At 49.0% G+C, this 15,887-nt stretch overlaps 1 protein-coding gene across 3 annotated transcripts in view; it reads left to right on the top strand.

The window, feature by feature from the left end:
* Pcnx2 (pecanex 2) overlaps positions 1-15,887 on the top strand; it is a 144,075-nt gene that overhangs the window by 115,263 nt on the left and 12,925 nt on the right. For all 3 annotated transcript variants that reach the window (XM_021220388.1, XM_029532669.1, XM_029532670.1), the window contains exons 26-28: positions 6,781-7,034; positions 8,652-8,885; positions 12,513-12,634. In XM_021220388.1, coding sequence (XP_021076047.1) covers positions 6,781-7,034; positions 8,652-8,885; positions 12,513-12,634 — 610 coding nt within the window. The remainder of the gene's footprint in view (positions 1-6,780; positions 7,035-8,651; positions 8,886-12,512; positions 12,635-15,887) is intronic.

The raw sequence follows: 15,887 nt of genomic DNA, 5'->3' as shown, positions 1-15,887 counted from the left end.
TGCTGGTGTGGGATGGCACTAGCCTGTCACTGCTGGTGTGGGATGGCACTAGCCTGTCACTGCTGGTGTGAGATGGCACTAACCTGTCACTGGTGTCAGGTGAGCACTAGCCCTCCACTGTCATGGGACTTGACACCAGATGAATGGGCAGAGTGGGGAATCGGGTACAAATGTTGGAATGCGTGAAAACTCACTGAGTCTATTGGTGACAACTTTAAAGAGGCATGTTGGGGATAACCAAGGGAAAAGGAAGCCAAGGACAGGAAGTTCCAAGTCCTTACATGTTCAAGGGTGTGGCAGAGATTACAGTGCTTGGCCAGGCTAAGAAAGGAGCAAAGAAAACAAAGGGCGGAGAGGAAGCAGGATCCCAGGACAGCGCTGAGGAGCTGTTCACCCAGAAGGGGGCGGAGACCTGGGGTTGGTGTACTAGAGGAGATGAAGTGGCCACAGGAGACAGGGTGCTCTGGGCTGCTACTGAGAGGGAGGCAAGTTTTGATAAGCACATTTAGGGTTGTTACTATGAATAGAAAGGGAAGGGGGCAGAAGAAGAGAGGAAGTGAGGGAAGGAAATAGAAATGGAAAAGGGAGGGGAGAGAAAGAAGGAAGGGGATGGTGGAAGAGGAGGAGAGGGAGGAAAGGAAAAAGGAAGGAGAGAGGAAGAGAAGGGAGAGGAGAGGAAGGAAAGGAGGGAGGGGAAGAGCGGAAATGAAGGAGGGGAAGGAGGACAAAAGAGAAGAAGAGGGAGGGGAGTAGAGAGAAGGGAGGGGGAAGGGAATGGAGAGGGGGAAGAAGGAGGGAGGGAAAGGAAGACAGAAGAGAAAAAGGAGGGAGGGGAGGAAGGAGGAGAATGGAGAGAAGAGAGAAGGGGAGGGAGGGAGGAAGGAGGTTAAATAAGGAAAGACTGAAGTAAGGATTGGCTAAACATTTTTCAAGTCTATTTGTTATTAAAATTTTAAATCTTATTTTCTCAGAATCCCTTCAGATTTTAATGTGGTCCCACCCTGCAGGCCATTCTCTCAGCTCAGCATCTTGGTGGGCCTCGCAGAAGGGACACTGAAGATACAGTAGGGATGTAGCCACCCATTCCCATTGGAGCTAGAAAACCACTAAAAGCAAGATTTATGCTCCTGTCTGTGGGAGATGTTATCAGCCTTCTCACGGTTTGGCTGACCCCATAATCACTGGCCCGTGGGGACGTGTGAAACTAGCCCTGTAGCCTAACCTCACCCACAGCTGATCCAACTCAAAGCTTTATCTTAGCTGGAGATCCACACACAGCCCTCCCACTAATATTAAATCTCTAGAATTCTCTTCGTCTTGGCAACAGTTGACTCTTAGTCATGGCATTATGGTTTATGTCTGGATAGCTTGAGGGATCTTCTGACTCCCTGGGTTCCAGACTTCATCCATAAAAAGCAGAATGCTGTCTCCAGTGGACGCTCACACACTTGGTTTCCTTCCTCTCTAAGTAGGGAAGCCTAAGGTTCGCTGGTGTGTATGGCAGGTCTAAGTGGACAGGGCGTGTCCCTCAGCACTAGCAGAGTCCCCGCCACTTTAGAGTCCTGCACTCAGGAAAGCCTTGTGAGGAGGGGGCAGTTTTGAATGACCCATGACCTAGGAAGGCCTCCTCCTCAGAGTCCAGCCGGTTCTGCTGCTCTTCTGGCCTATAAGTGGAATGAGCACAGGGAGGGCTTACTTTCAGCAATCATTACAGATTTATGCATTTCAATATTCATCGTGCGTCAGGCTGCCTGCTGGGTACGGAAGCTTTGATTAACTCCACTTTTGAAATGTATTTGTGTGTAGGTGTGTGTACATTTGTGTGTATGACATTTGTTGGTATGTTTGCACATGTGTGTATGACATTTGTGAAGCCAGGCGTGGTGGCACACGCCTTTAATCCCAGCACTCGGGAGGCAGAGGCAGGCGGATTTCTGAGTTCAATTCAAGGCCAGCCTGGTCTACAAAGTGAGTTCCAGGACAGCCAGGGCTATACAGAGAAACCCTGTCTCGAAAAAAACCTAAAAACCAAACAAACAAACAAAAAGACATGTGTGTGTGTGTGTGTATGTTTCCACACATGTGTGACATTTGTAGGTATGTTAACACACATGTGTGACATTAATTTGTGTTTGCACATATGCCTGACATTTGTGGGTATGTTTGCACATGTGTATGACATTGTGGGTATGTTAGCACGTGTGTGGCATTCATGTGTATGTTTGCACATGTGTGACATCTGTGGGTATGTTTGCACACATGCATGACATTCGTGGGTATGTTTGCACATGTGTATGACATTGTAGATATGTTAGCACATGTGTGTGACATTCATGTAAATGTTTACACACATGTGTGACATCCGTGAGTATGTTTGCACATGTGTGTGACATTCATATGTGTTTGCACACATATGTATGACATGCATGTGTATGTTTGCACATATGTGTATACACATATGTGTGTATGTTGATTGCACATGTGTGTGGAGGCCAGAGGTTGATGCTGGGTGTTTTCTTTAATAGCTCACCACATTATTATTAGTTTCATTGTTGGGATTCCAGGTGTGAGGCACACACCTCAACATCCTGCCTCTTATGTGGGTGTTGGTCAGGCCTCAGGTTCTCACGCTCCTACAGCTCCCACTGAGCCATGTCCCCAGCTGTCAGGGAAACTTGCTTTTCACCAGAGAGTATTTAACTAGAGTAAGACACTTGTTTTTCATTCTAAGAGACCAGACCTCCCTGTCTGCATAGGTCTGAGTAGGCTGGGAGCAAAAGGTCTCTCGGGGCCCAGGCATGGCCAGAAAGACCAAAGTGTTACAGTTCTCTGAGGGGGGAAGCTGGAGCAAGGCGGGCTGCTGGGCCTTTTCCTCAAAGCCGTCACTGTCCCCAAAGTCAGTGGCAGGCAGTGGGATGAAGTGGTCAGCTAGGGGACAAGGTTGAGGCCTTCTAGCAGGAAGTGGCTGTGGTCAGGCCTGCCCAGCCAGCTGGTTGGACTGGGTTGGGGTCCAGCGACAAAAGCTTTGGGAGAGAAAACTCTTCCCTGGAATGTTACAGCTCAACTAGACAAGCACTCTGCGATGATCTTTGGTGAAATAGCTTGTGCACTTTATTCCTTGTGGATAGATAGGAACATCTGGGGGTGGGTTGGGATCTAGAGACTTGGTCTGAAATGTTAGGAATGCCTCATCTGCATGTGGAAGCACTTCAGGTGTTGTCCCAGTGTGACTGATTGCCATGGTCCTCTCAGTGGGGTGTCATGGTCACATGTTCCAGGACAGGAACCTGGTTGGGAGTAGAATTAAATGCCCACTGTTCTCAGTTGTGAGAGTTGCCCGGTGTCCCTGAATCTGCTCAACCTTACCAAGTCTTCTGTTTGGTGGCACAGTTCCCTGCCCCACGCAGACCTTTCTATCCTAAAGAACACGTGGCTTTGAGAAGCTGCGGTGTGTATTAGAACAGGAGCTCTTACCTCTCTCGCCTGCCTGACCAGGTGGGCCTGTGCATCCCATGAGACACCCAAACATCACCTTTCTAAGTTGATAACAGCCACTTAAATGGATATTGTCCAGAAACAAAATTTCACGGTGAAAAACAAGAATGTTCATTTAAAGGCATCACAGTGTGTTTAAAATCTAATTTGTCCAGCACCACACCAGGAAAAGCTTGTTCTGAGGGCTGTATCTAAAGGCTAAGCAAATTTCTGTGGACTCTACAGAATAGAGAAAAAAAATGTTATTAAAAACATCTTTCTGTTGTGCTCAGAAAGCAAACGTTATAAATCATTCTGACATACTTCACGTACTTTTGTGTTTTCTCCCCCTGTTCTCCCTGAGGAACTGGGACAGTTCCTCAAGCTCTCAAAGTCATGGCTTAGAGACGGCTGATCCAGTGCTGCTCAAGAGTAGGGCTAGGAAGTACAGGAGGAACTGCTCATGAAAACCAGACTGTATGGAGCTTGGGGGTGAGAGCCAGCAGGGGCCCTGGCTTTGGCTGTGCTGGTAAAGACCAGAGGTCACAACCAGACACTGCTGACATCACCAAGATCACTGAGCTCAGCCATGTGGGTCCTGATATCAACTAAGGTTGTTAGGGCTAGTAGCCAAAGCCTTTACTCACCGAGTCATCTCACTGGCACCAAGAAGCCATCTAGATTTTATCAGGTATAAACTTTACAACCCCATTCAAATCAATACCAGTCTATGTCTTTTTATCTACTTTTTGGTTGTTGTTATTTGGGGTTTTGGTTGTTGTTTTGTTTTGTTTGAACCAGTGTCTGTTGCAGCTCAGACCAGCTCCAAATTTACCATGTTGCTGAGGAAGGCCTTGAACTCTTGGCACAACTGCCTTCACCTCCCAACCACTGGATTGCAAGCATGTCCCCGCACATCTGGTTTCATGTTATGCAGTACCAGGGCTGAAGCCTTTTGCATGCTAGGCAAGCATTCTACCCACCGAGCTACACCCTCGGGCTCTCATTGCCTTTAATGAAGAAGGGTTTAGAAAGCCCAAGTTGGATCGCTTAGCTTGGTGTCATTTGGCTAGTGGTGGTTTGTGTGGGGTCTGAGCTGAAGCTGCCCCTCTCTTCAATGCTGTCTGGATCCCAGACACCCCCACCGTGCCTTTGTGCACTCCGTGACACCAGCCAAGGTTTTGCTAAATGGGTTCCTGTAGATTTCTAGACTGTCTGCTCAGTCTTTTGATCCTATGTGCAGGGTGCTCTAGTCTCGTTGATTTTTAGTGTATTAGATTCTGTACACTATCCCCACCATGGTAAGATCATTTTCAAACGTAAATCTTTCAAGGGCATAGCCATGTCATCAGCATACAATCTCTATTTCCTTCCAAGTCTTTATGAAAATGCTGAAGCTAATCCCACTCCCTTTCTTACTTGAAGTCCTTTGGAAGCATACCTGGTCCACAGTCTACAGCATGCCCTGATCTCAGTGTGAGGTGGGGGTGGTCTAAGGTCAGGGTACCCTCTATGAGACCTTCTCAGACGAAGAGTAGAGCCCTCACAAGCTGGCAGCAGCATCTCTTGTAGGGCACTTCTCCATGGTAACCCTGCCCAGCAGGGACCTTGCCGCTCTAGAAATTGTCCCCTTGCCACCTCTCTGAGTCTCCTGTCTACTTTGCTGTCATCTATAGTTCAAAGCCACCCAGTGTTCAAACCTCGGGTCTACAGGGTTAAGCAGAGACTTAGAACGTTGGGAGAGAAGGTAGGTTCTCGGTGAGACAGCTTAGAACTTTCCAATGCTAACACTAAGGCAGGCAAGCATACCTCAAACTGCTTGTCTGCATAGGATGAAGAAACAAACCCTAGGCTAACAGAAGCCATTGTTAGAGGCAACCAGTGGCAGGCCAGCAGGATGACCCAGCACACAGAAGCTCTGCTTTAGATCAAACAGCCTTCGTTGGAGTCCAGGGCCCCACACGGCAGAGGGAAAGAGATGACTCTGACTGGATGCTTTCTGAATCCTACATGCACACTGTGACACTGGAGCGCCCTCAAAAAAAAAAAAATGAGAGAGAGAGAGAGAGAGAAATGTAAAAAGCCCCAATACAAATGAAGTAAACCAGAGGCACAGCCTCATATTCTAATCATTAGGTTAAGATGAATCCACGGGATGGGGGGGGGCATTGTTGAATGACCTCCAACCTACAGGGAAAACCTGGGACAAGAAATACAGTGAGCTAATCCTCTCTGGCCCAAACCTAGCAAAAGCTATAAGGCTAGCCCACTGTGGTAAGTGCAGAAAAGCTATAAGGCTAGCCCACTGTGGTAAGTGCAGAAAAGCTATAAGGCTAGCCCACTGTGGTAAGTGCAGTTGGCGCTCTCCTTTTTCAAACAGGCATCCTGAGTTTGAGGCCACATAGCACAGCCTTTAGCTGAGGGCAGAGTTAAAGCCAACAGGAATGGAGGGCTATGAATTCCTTCTTCTTTTTTTTTTTTTTCCTTCCCATGTTGGCTGAGAAGGTGGGATGCAGTTCTTGTCCATGTGGCATGGGTTGACCTAAGCAGAATGCAGTTTTCATTCCCACCCCAATATACTTTGTTCTTGACCCAGTTGACCTGTGTTGTTTTTCTTCCATGGCTTACGTTATTGTCTTGCTATGATGTATTTAAAGGCTTCCCTCCCCTCTGGTCTCCATTCTGTTATTTGTCTGGAAGGTGCTCTAGGGCAAGTGTCTCTAACCTCAGGTTGTCTCACCAAAGACAGAGGGGGTTCTCCAAATCTCCATCAACAAGTCTGTGACTACCATGAAATAAATATATATCCCAAAACAAAAACACAGAGAATATAGGAAAGTCAGAATGATTGTGAACGGATAAAAAGCCCAGTGCAGTGCACACACCTGAGGCAGAACCACCATAGCAGACGTGGTGAGCTCCAGGCCTGTGTCACAAAACAAGGTAGAGAGCTCTACACAGACACACACACACACACACACACACACACACACACAGGGGCAGGGGGGATGTGTGTACATGCTTGCACATAGGCACCTACCTGAAGAGTTGATGGTTATGAGAATCATAGCTATTTGGTGGGCCTGCTTCAAGAACAAACACCTGATTCTAGCACCTTAAAGAGACACCTCATGGGGCAAGACAGATGGCTCAGTGGCTAAGAGCACTGGCTGCTCTTCCAGAGGACCTAGGTTCAATTCCTAACACACAAGGCAGTTCAGAACTGTCTTGTCACTCCAGTTCCAGACCATCCGATGCCCTCTTCTGACCTCCGTGCGATCTAGTGTCTGTTGTGTCCTTGTCCAGGAACCTATTGCCAGCAGAGGGAGGTGGAGGCCATCATGGAGGGTGACGAGGATGACAGAGGCTGCTGCTGCTGCAAGCCCGGCCACCTGCCACACCTGCTGTCCTGCAACGCTGCCTTCCACCTGCGCTGGCTCACCTGGGAGATCACGCACACACAGTACATCCTGGAGGGCTATAGCATCATCGATAACAACGCGGCCACCATGCTGCAGGTGTATGACCTCCGCAGGGTGCTCATCCGCTACTACGTCAAGGTAGGTGTAATGTGTTTCCCAGAGCTATGGGTGGAGCCTGGGAAGTGAGGATGAGAGATGGGGCTCCTGAACAGCTCCACACAAACTGGCACGCAGAGGTCCTCCCGAGCTTCCCAATGAGAGCCTCAGCCAGGCTTGGGGACCTTGGCCTTCATTGGAAACCCAGCAGGGCTTGTGTTAGCCTGAGTCTGAGCACAGCAGGCCGGCTGCAACCTGGACTGTCTACCCACAGCAGGGGGTGCGTGTCATGAAGGGCAAATTAAATATCCAGGAAGCACCAGCAGGACCCATGTTGGAGTTACAGAGCCTCATTAGATGCTGGGCAAATGGTCCAACTTAGAATCAGCTTTGTGGGTTGGAGATTTAGCTCAACTGGCAGAGTGCTTGCCTAGCATGCACAGAACCCTGGGTTCGATCCCCAGCACTGCATAAAACCAGTTGTTGGGGTACACATCTGTAGGCTCAACACTGGAGGTGGGGGAGGGGCTGGTGGAGGAAGGAGGATCAAATGGTCAAGGTCATCTTTGGCTTCACTGAGAGTTCCAGACTGGGCTACAAGAGACCCTGTCAACAAATAACTCAATCCAAAGATTAGGAAGCGCAATGGTTTAAAAATGAGAGGATGGAGGGAGAGGAGGGGAAAGGGGGGGAGGGGGAAAGAAGGAAGAGAAGAGAAGACTGTGCAGCTCAGATGCCTGTAGAGAAAAATGTACGTCTGGCCCGGGATACCAACTGCTGGCCTGGGCTGAGGTACGTACTAAGAAACAGGGATTGGCAGGACAGGAGAGTCCTTGTGATAGAGCCATGCTGGAGGTGGTAAAAGGCACTGAGGGCTCCACAAGTCTGGCTGGCTGGAGAGAGTGTGTGTGTGTGTGTGTGTGTGTGTGTTGGGGTGGGGGGGTCTCTGCGCTCTCCGGGGCCAGCAGTGTTGTTCTGTGTGAGGCAAGAAGGAAATCAGGTTCAGCCCTGCTCAGTAGCCGGTGTTGGTTCAAACGTCCAGAGCCTGGTGCATGGTAGTTTATTTAGCCATGTTTAAATACAGCACAGTTTGGGGGTGGGGGGGGAGTTTTCTGATGATATTGAACTCAATCCCGTGTATACAACAGAGTTTAAGATGTGATTGCATATTGAATCTCTTTTCAAGTATGTATGGCCTCTTCTGTAAAGAAGGGGTTCTGTTGACTGAAAAACAATGCTCAATGCCTGGGAGAAAGAATCCGAGATAAGAGCCTGGGGATCCTGTGTGGCCTGGCCCTGCAGATACCGCAGGGGTCACCAGGCTATCGGCTCCATCCGTTCCCAGAAAATGGGTTATGCGTCCCTTCTTTTGAAGAGACAACCCTGAGTGTTTAACATTCCTGGTTTCCCTAGTGATGATCTGCGAGCACAAGGACCTCATGCCCTCTGCCCAGTCTCAAGAGCCAAAAGGGACCAACCCATTAGAGGCCCCAGACCCTCCGTAGCCAAAGCCGGCTTTGATGGAGACAGTGATGTCATTTCTTAGCCTCGGAGGCATCTTTCCAGCCCCTTCATTCTGAGACGTAGTAAATCAAAAAGTGAAGTCTTCCTGGTTGTGGATTGGCTACGGAATGTCACAATCTTGGTTGCTTTCTGCAGAGCATAATATACTACATGGCCACTTCCCCCAAACTCGTCTCGTGGGTCAAGAATGAGTCCCTGCTGAAGTCCCTACAGCCCTTTGCCAAGTGGCATCACATCGAGCGTGACCTTGCCATGTTCAACATCAACATTGATGATGACTACGTCCCGTGTCTCCAGGGGATCACCCGGGCGAGTTACTGCAACGTGTTCCTGGAGTGGATTCAGTACTGCGCAGGGAAAAGACAGGAGGTAGGGAGGGGAGCTGGGGCCTGAGGGACTGAGTGCGAGCCAAGAAAGTGAGGGTCTTAACCTCTTCTCTCCTCCTGCACTCCAAGATTGACAGTAAGAAAATAGAGGTGAGGGAAAAAATAATGTTTTGAATAAATGTTTAGTACTGAAGCAAATAAAGGTTTAGTACTTGATAATATGCTCTTGTCTCCAGTGACAGAGCTTTGAAAGTATCTGTCTGCTTTAAACTATGCTCAGGGTCTGTCTTAGTTAGGTTTTACTGCTGTGAACAGACACCATGACCAAGGCAACTCTCATAAGGACAACATTTTATTGGGGCTGGAGGTTCAGTCCATTATCATCAAGGCAGGAACATGGCAGCATCCAGGCAGATATAGGGCTGGAGGAGCTGAGAGTTCTACATCTTCATCTGAAGGCTGCTAGTGAAAGACTGGCTTCCAGGCAGCTAGGGCAAGGGTCTTAAAGCCCACGCCCACAACAAGGCCACACCTCCAAATAGTGCCACTCCCTGGGCCAAGCAAATGCAAACCATCACAGGGTCACTACAGTTTAAGCCTGTAGTGTAGCATACTAGAAACTTCCTCTTTTAAAATTGCATTATGGTGTCGGGGCCATAATTCACATCATTAACTCTAGTTATAGTGTGTGGGGGGGGCAGGGACAGGTGGGATGCTGGGGATGCACGGACCACCAGCCCAGCACTAAACCAGCGAGCTTCAGGTTTAGTGAAACACCTCATCTCGAGAGTCATGTGGAGAACATGCTTATGGGTGGGGACACACAGACACACTGATTAATTAATTAATTGAATAAATTTGCATTTGGAGGGCTCAGTGGCAGGGGGCTTACCAGACTTGTACAAGATCCTGGATTTAATGCCTAGTACCGCCAACAAAACATAATTATTAATTATTCATTATAATTTAATCTTATTCATGCCTGTGTATGTGTATATGCATTCGGAGGCCCAATCTGGGTGTCTTTCTCAGTCACTCGCCACCTTATTTTTGAGGCAGGATTTCTCTGAGCCTGGAACTCATGAGCCTGATTGGCCAGCAAACCCCAGGAATCCTCCTCTCTACGTTCCCAGGTTCTGAGATCTGGGATTACAGAAGTATGCCACCAAGTGTCCCCAGAAAGTCTTGGGATCTGAACTCAGGTCTTTATGGTTGGTAAACAAGCATTCCAATGCCTGAAAATATATTTTTAAAAAAATTTGTACTTTGAGTCAGACATGGTGGCTCATGTTTATAATTTTAATAATGGGGAGGTAGAGGCAGAAGACCTTCGGTAGGTCATCTTAGGCTACACAGTGAGTTCCAGTCAAGCCTGGGCTACATAGTGAGCTGTCGTCTCAAAACTGACTTTTTTTTTTTTTTTTAATTTGGTGATGCCACATGACATAGTTCTTTGCTGGTGACAAGAAGATTGAACACATTGACTCGGGGACATGCTGTCTGTTCCCCCATCAGATGGCCCAGGCTGCTCCCATAATGGTCATTTCACAGTGCAGTGCCCATGGGCTGAGCGCATGCCTGAAGGCGAGCTTGCTTCCTCAGAGGAAGCCGAGAGTCACAGACAGAGGTGACAGCACGAATCACGGGATGGATGTCCATCCCCTTTACCTGCTAAAGGCTGAGTCCATGAGTGATGGCGTAGGAATGAGGCTTAAAGCCACAACCTCAGCAGCTGATGACGCACATATACTGTGGAGAAGATACCAAACCACGGCACTAATTTCTCAGAGACAGGGAGCCAGGGTCAGCCTAGGGATATGGTAGCTGAATAAAAAGAAATGGAATCTTTGATGCACCTCCTTTACCCTATACTATCCCCTTTGTAAGTGGAATATATACATATATGTGTATGTGTGTGTATACATATATATGTATATATGTGGATATATATATACACATACATACATATAGATGTATATATATATGTATGTAGGTAATATTCTGTATAATATATATTCTGTATAATAATATATTCTGTAAGCAGAATAATATATATGTACATATATACATGTGGATATATATGTATATATCTATATCCACATGTGTATATATATGTATATATATATATCCACATACATATATATATAGATATAGATATACATACATATTCTGTATAATATATATTATATACTCTGTATAATAATATATTCTCTAAGCAGAATATTATGTGTGTGTACGTATGTGTATATATATAGTTATAGTTATAGTTATAGTTATTTATATATTACCCCTGTAGTACCAGGCAATGAACCTGGGACCTTACCATATCAGTCAGGTGGTCTATCACCAACTGATCTATATGCCCACCCTGCCCCCTTTTCTACTCTCTATTTTGAGACAGGCTCTTGATGAGTTGCCCAGCATGGCCTCTAATGCATTCTGGAGTTCAAGCAGTCGGTGAGCTGGCAGTCTCCTGCCTTAGCCTCCTGGATAGCTGAGCTTGCTGACCTGTGCCGTCGGGCCTGGCTTGGACTGCTGATTAGTCATAGGTTTTGGATTCAGGATCTGTTCAAGGGGCCCTTATCAGGGAGAAAAGAGAGGCCTCCCTGATCTGGCTGTCTACAGCTCCTCCTCCATGTTAGGAGATGGCAGTGCTGGCCACACCTTAGAGGGCACGGTCTGACTGTCTCCGGGGCCTAACCCTGTTGTGATAGGAAGTCGCAGAGCACTTTCTCATCAGATCTAACCTTTACCACCTTGTTCCTGGAAAGCACCTGCTGAGGTCTGAGTGTGAGATGTCTCCCCTAGAGACTCAGACGTCTGAGCAGGTGGTCCTCCGATGATGGCACAGTTGGAAAGGTTGTAGCATCCTGAAGGGGGGGCGGGGGGCCTCATTAGACTGAGTGGATCAGTGGAGTCAGCGCGTCTTAGTCACTGTTCCGTTGCTGTGAACCCAAGCAACTCTTACAAAAGAAATCATTTAATTGGGGGCTTGCTTACAGTTTAGTGGGGAGTGTGGTGGTACACAGGCAGGGACGGTGCCGGAGAGGTAGCCGAGACTTCGCTATCCTGATTCATAGGCAGACAGAGAGAGAAACCGGGCCTGCCATGGGCTTTTAAAACCTCAAAGTCACCCTCAAAGACACTTCTTCCAATTAATGTCATATCTACTGCAAGGCCACACCTCCCAGTCCTTCCGCAAAACTGCCACTCCCGAGTGGCTAACCATTCAAATGTGTGAGCCTGTGGAGGCCATTCTTATTCACACCTCCACACAGGCTTTGAGGCCTCATAGCCCAGACCTACATCCTGTTCAACTTCTGCCTCCTGACTGTGCACCCGTGTGACCAGTCATGTGACCAGTCACCGACCCTCCCCTGCTGCCATGTCTTTCTTCCCTGCTGTGATCTCTTCTGTGGGCCAGAAAACCCCTTTCATCCTTAACTACTTCTTGTCAGGGATTTCATGAAATCAGTTAGTAAAACTTCCTAATGCAGTGAATTCCCGAATGCCCAGCCATAAGAGAAACTTCCCTTGGCAGCTCAGGAGGCTTCCCACTCTGGGGTCACTTCAGAATCACCAGTTGGCTACCGTGTCCCCATGGAAGCCTGCTTCGGTCACATAGGTGAGAGCCAAGGTGACCGCTGCCTTCACATTCCTGTTCTTTCAGCTCTCCAAGACCCTGGAGCATGTCGACAGCGACGAAGACTCGGCTCTGGTGACACTTTCCTTTGCCCTGTGCATCCTGGGAAGGCGAGCTCTGGGAACAGCAGCCCATAACATGGCCATGAGGTACTCCCGGGGGACAGCGAGGATGTCTTGAGCTTGTGCAGGTGCCTGGGGTTTATGTCTGACAGATTCTCTCCGTCAATTCTGGCCCTGCTTGCAAGCCTTTCAGGTGCACCGTGACCCCGTGAATCAGGTTGGGACGGCTGCAGAATGTTTCTTGTCATCGTAAACTGTTCCATTTGGAAATATTAAAGCAGGCAGTTTGAACTCAGGGGTTCCAGGTCTCAGGCCTTCCAGGTTGAAAGAGCTTGGCTGAGAAGGCAGGTACAAGGCTTGCCTAGAATCCCTGCAGCCCTGGGTTCGATCCCCAGCACCACCTAGGCATACCTGTTGACACACACCTGTAATTCCTGCACTTTGGAAGTAGAGGCAGGAAGATCAGAAGTTCAAGGTCATCCTCTGCTACACAGCAAGTTCAAGGCCAGCCTGAGCTACACGAGACCCCATCTTCAAATAAACTGGTTGAGAGCTTGCCCATGGATTTTTGCCCAGTGCCCGGCAAAGTTGATGCTTGTAAAATGTTCATCCCATCACAGTTGACAGTACCTTTACCCTCCCACCCCTGAGCAGGTCTGTCACAGACAAGCTGTGCTTGACCCTGCTGTCCCCACTTCCCCAGCTAAGATGATCTAACTGGCGACATCCATCTCCTCAGACAGTGGGCATCAGTGGTTATTGTGTGGCTTCACCTTTGGTTCTCAGTACTGGGGGTAGGGCATGCAAGCTCCTAACTTAGGGAATTAAAAGCAGGTTGCCAGCTGGAGTCAGAATCTTGGTGCAGGAGGGAACATTTGAGTTAGCAGACAGGAGGAAGTTGGGGCTGTAGGTTGAGTACTTGTCTATCACGTATGAGAACCAAGGCTGGATTCCCAGCACTCAGGGAAAATAAGGAAAGAGGGAGAGAAGGAGCAAGCTCCGGAGCTTCTCAGCTAGTCCTGAGTGTCTGTCACTCCCTCCCCGTGCTTAGCATCTATGTCAACGACGTGTCCTGTGCTGGGCTGTGGTGTTAGAAGATGCCTGGGCATTGACTATGTGATGGCTCTGGTGCCAGTATGATCTGAGCACAGGAATGCTGTGCCTATGGGAGTGGTTGCTCTCATGAACCCTCAATGCCCAGGTCACTAGGACACACATGCATCTCTCAACTTCAGCCATTGGCCCTACAGGAAAATATGGATGCTAACACAGCTCATTGGGAACTGTCCCCAACCTGCCAGTAACTCTCTAAGTCAATGAAAAGTAAGATCTGGGGAGAGGCCTTGGGGTAAAGTGCTCTCTGACCAAACATGAGGACTCGGGTTCAAATCCCTTTACCCACTTGAAAACCCGGGTATGGCATCGTGCACACTTGAGATCCAGTGCTGGGAGACAGAGATGGGAGGATCTGGGGGTGGAGTTTCTGGATCTCATTTGTTCACTCCTAGTGAGACACCAGCCCTGAAGGAACCAGCCCCGGACAGACAGGGCATTCTGGGTATCACTCACCATTGAGGAGCAAACCAGGCTCCCTGTTGGAAATATTTTCATTTTAGAACCTAACGGGCTCTATCACAGCCCAGATCCCAACAGATGAGCGCCTCTATGGATGGGTGAAGACAGGGTCAGGCTGGTCAGGAATTGTGTGTTAGGTTTGGGGTTTTGGTTTGTTTGTTTGTTTGTTGTTACTGTGATCAAAATGCCCGTGAGCACCAGTTAAGAAGAAGCAAGGATTTCTTTTGGATCATGGTTTCAAATCCACCACAGCGAGAAGGGTATAGCAGAACTGGGCTCTAACAGCAACACGTGTAGTGTTGGCGGAAGGTAGGAACACTGCATGCTAATCCAAAGGGAGAAACCGCAGGATGACGTGTGCAGTAAGCCGAGTCTCACGCTTTTCCCATAGTGGCTCCCCTGCAGCCTGAAGGAGCAGGGCTGACACACCTGGAGCAGGGCGTTTGGCAAGGAGGCTCCAGCCGTGTCTAAAGCAGCTGTGTCTCCTGGTGTAGGAGCTCTAGCTCGTCCCTGAGCTGCTGGTCTGTGTGCTGTCACTCTGGGTTCTGTTTCCCCCCCTTCACACCTACTTCTATAGCCATTGGGTCCCCTTTTCTCCACACGACGTGCTAATTGTATCTTCTGTGGCTTTCTTGGGGGTGTAAGGATGAGACAGGACCAGTGAATGCAGCCCGTGAGTAGAGATGGCACTGGGCACCTGGACCATTGTTTTCAGGGGAACTGGTGTGAGGGTAAAGTCGAAGCCTTGCCTGTGGATGTCACAGAGGGAGGAAGGCGCACAGGACGAGAGCTCGTTGTGGCCCTGTGGCAGGTCTCCTGTCGGAACCTGGTTTGGTGACCCAGGTTGAGATCTTGAGCTCTGGGCATCCCTCATGGCTGACCAGTAGGCAGTGGTGAATCCTCATTGTGCATGCTCCTCGATTGCTGTGCTGTTCTTGCAGTGCATCTTGGGATACAGAACAGGTCAGTCTGTGCTGGGCATACCCCCAATGAGTCCTGCAGACACTATCTCTGTGGCAAACTTGCTTCTGTAAGCCCTAAACCCAGCCGGTGACGCCAGGCAGCCATCCTTTGGCACAAGATGACCCCAACTCCAGCACTGTTCACACTTCCCAGTGGGCCTGGGAGGGGGGGGGAGTTCAGCACTGGGGCTATAGTCACTTGGGTGGCTGTTCTGAGTTGCTATTACACTCCAGACTCTACCGAGTGTCCCAGCGTCAGTTGTGACGTCAAAGTTGTCCCCAGACATGGACTCCCCTGTGGGCCCAATCCCAGTGACTGACAGACACCGTGGGGACAGCACAGGTGATAACCAGGCTAGGTGGGTCAGCGCCAGTTCTTGCTCCTGTCACTGTGATCAGAATGCCTGTAAGATCAAGTTCAAAGAAGGCAGGATTTATTTTGGCTCATGGTCTCAAATCCATCACCACATGAAGGTCAGACAAGAAGGGGAGCAAAGTAGTAACAGGAAGGGGAGGAGTCAGAGCCAGGTCTAGTCCCTTCCTGCTGTCCCTGCCTGGACACAGCCACCGTCTGTCTGCTGGCTCCACAGTGGCATAGCCAGTCTTGCCTACCTGCGTGACGGGCTGTGAGAGGGGCTTAGTCTCCTTTCGGAAAGAAAACCCTGACTGTGCTGTGTGCCACTCTCTCACAGCCGTGACATCCCAGATCCAGCAGGGTGGGGGTGTGTCTCTTCTCAGTCCAGTCAAGGTGTGTGTGTGTGCGTGTGTGTGTGTGAGTGTGAGTGTGTGTGTGTGAGTGTGTG

This window comes from Mus pahari, chromosome 20 (assembly GCF_900095145.1).
Source record: "Mus pahari chromosome 20, PAHARI_EIJ_v1.1, whole genome shotgun sequence".
NCBI classification, from domain to species: domain Eukaryota; kingdom Metazoa; phylum Chordata; class Mammalia; order Rodentia; family Muridae; genus Mus; species Mus pahari.
Note: the sequence above shows the minus strand (reverse complement) of the source record. Positions and strands in the feature narration are given on the sequence as shown.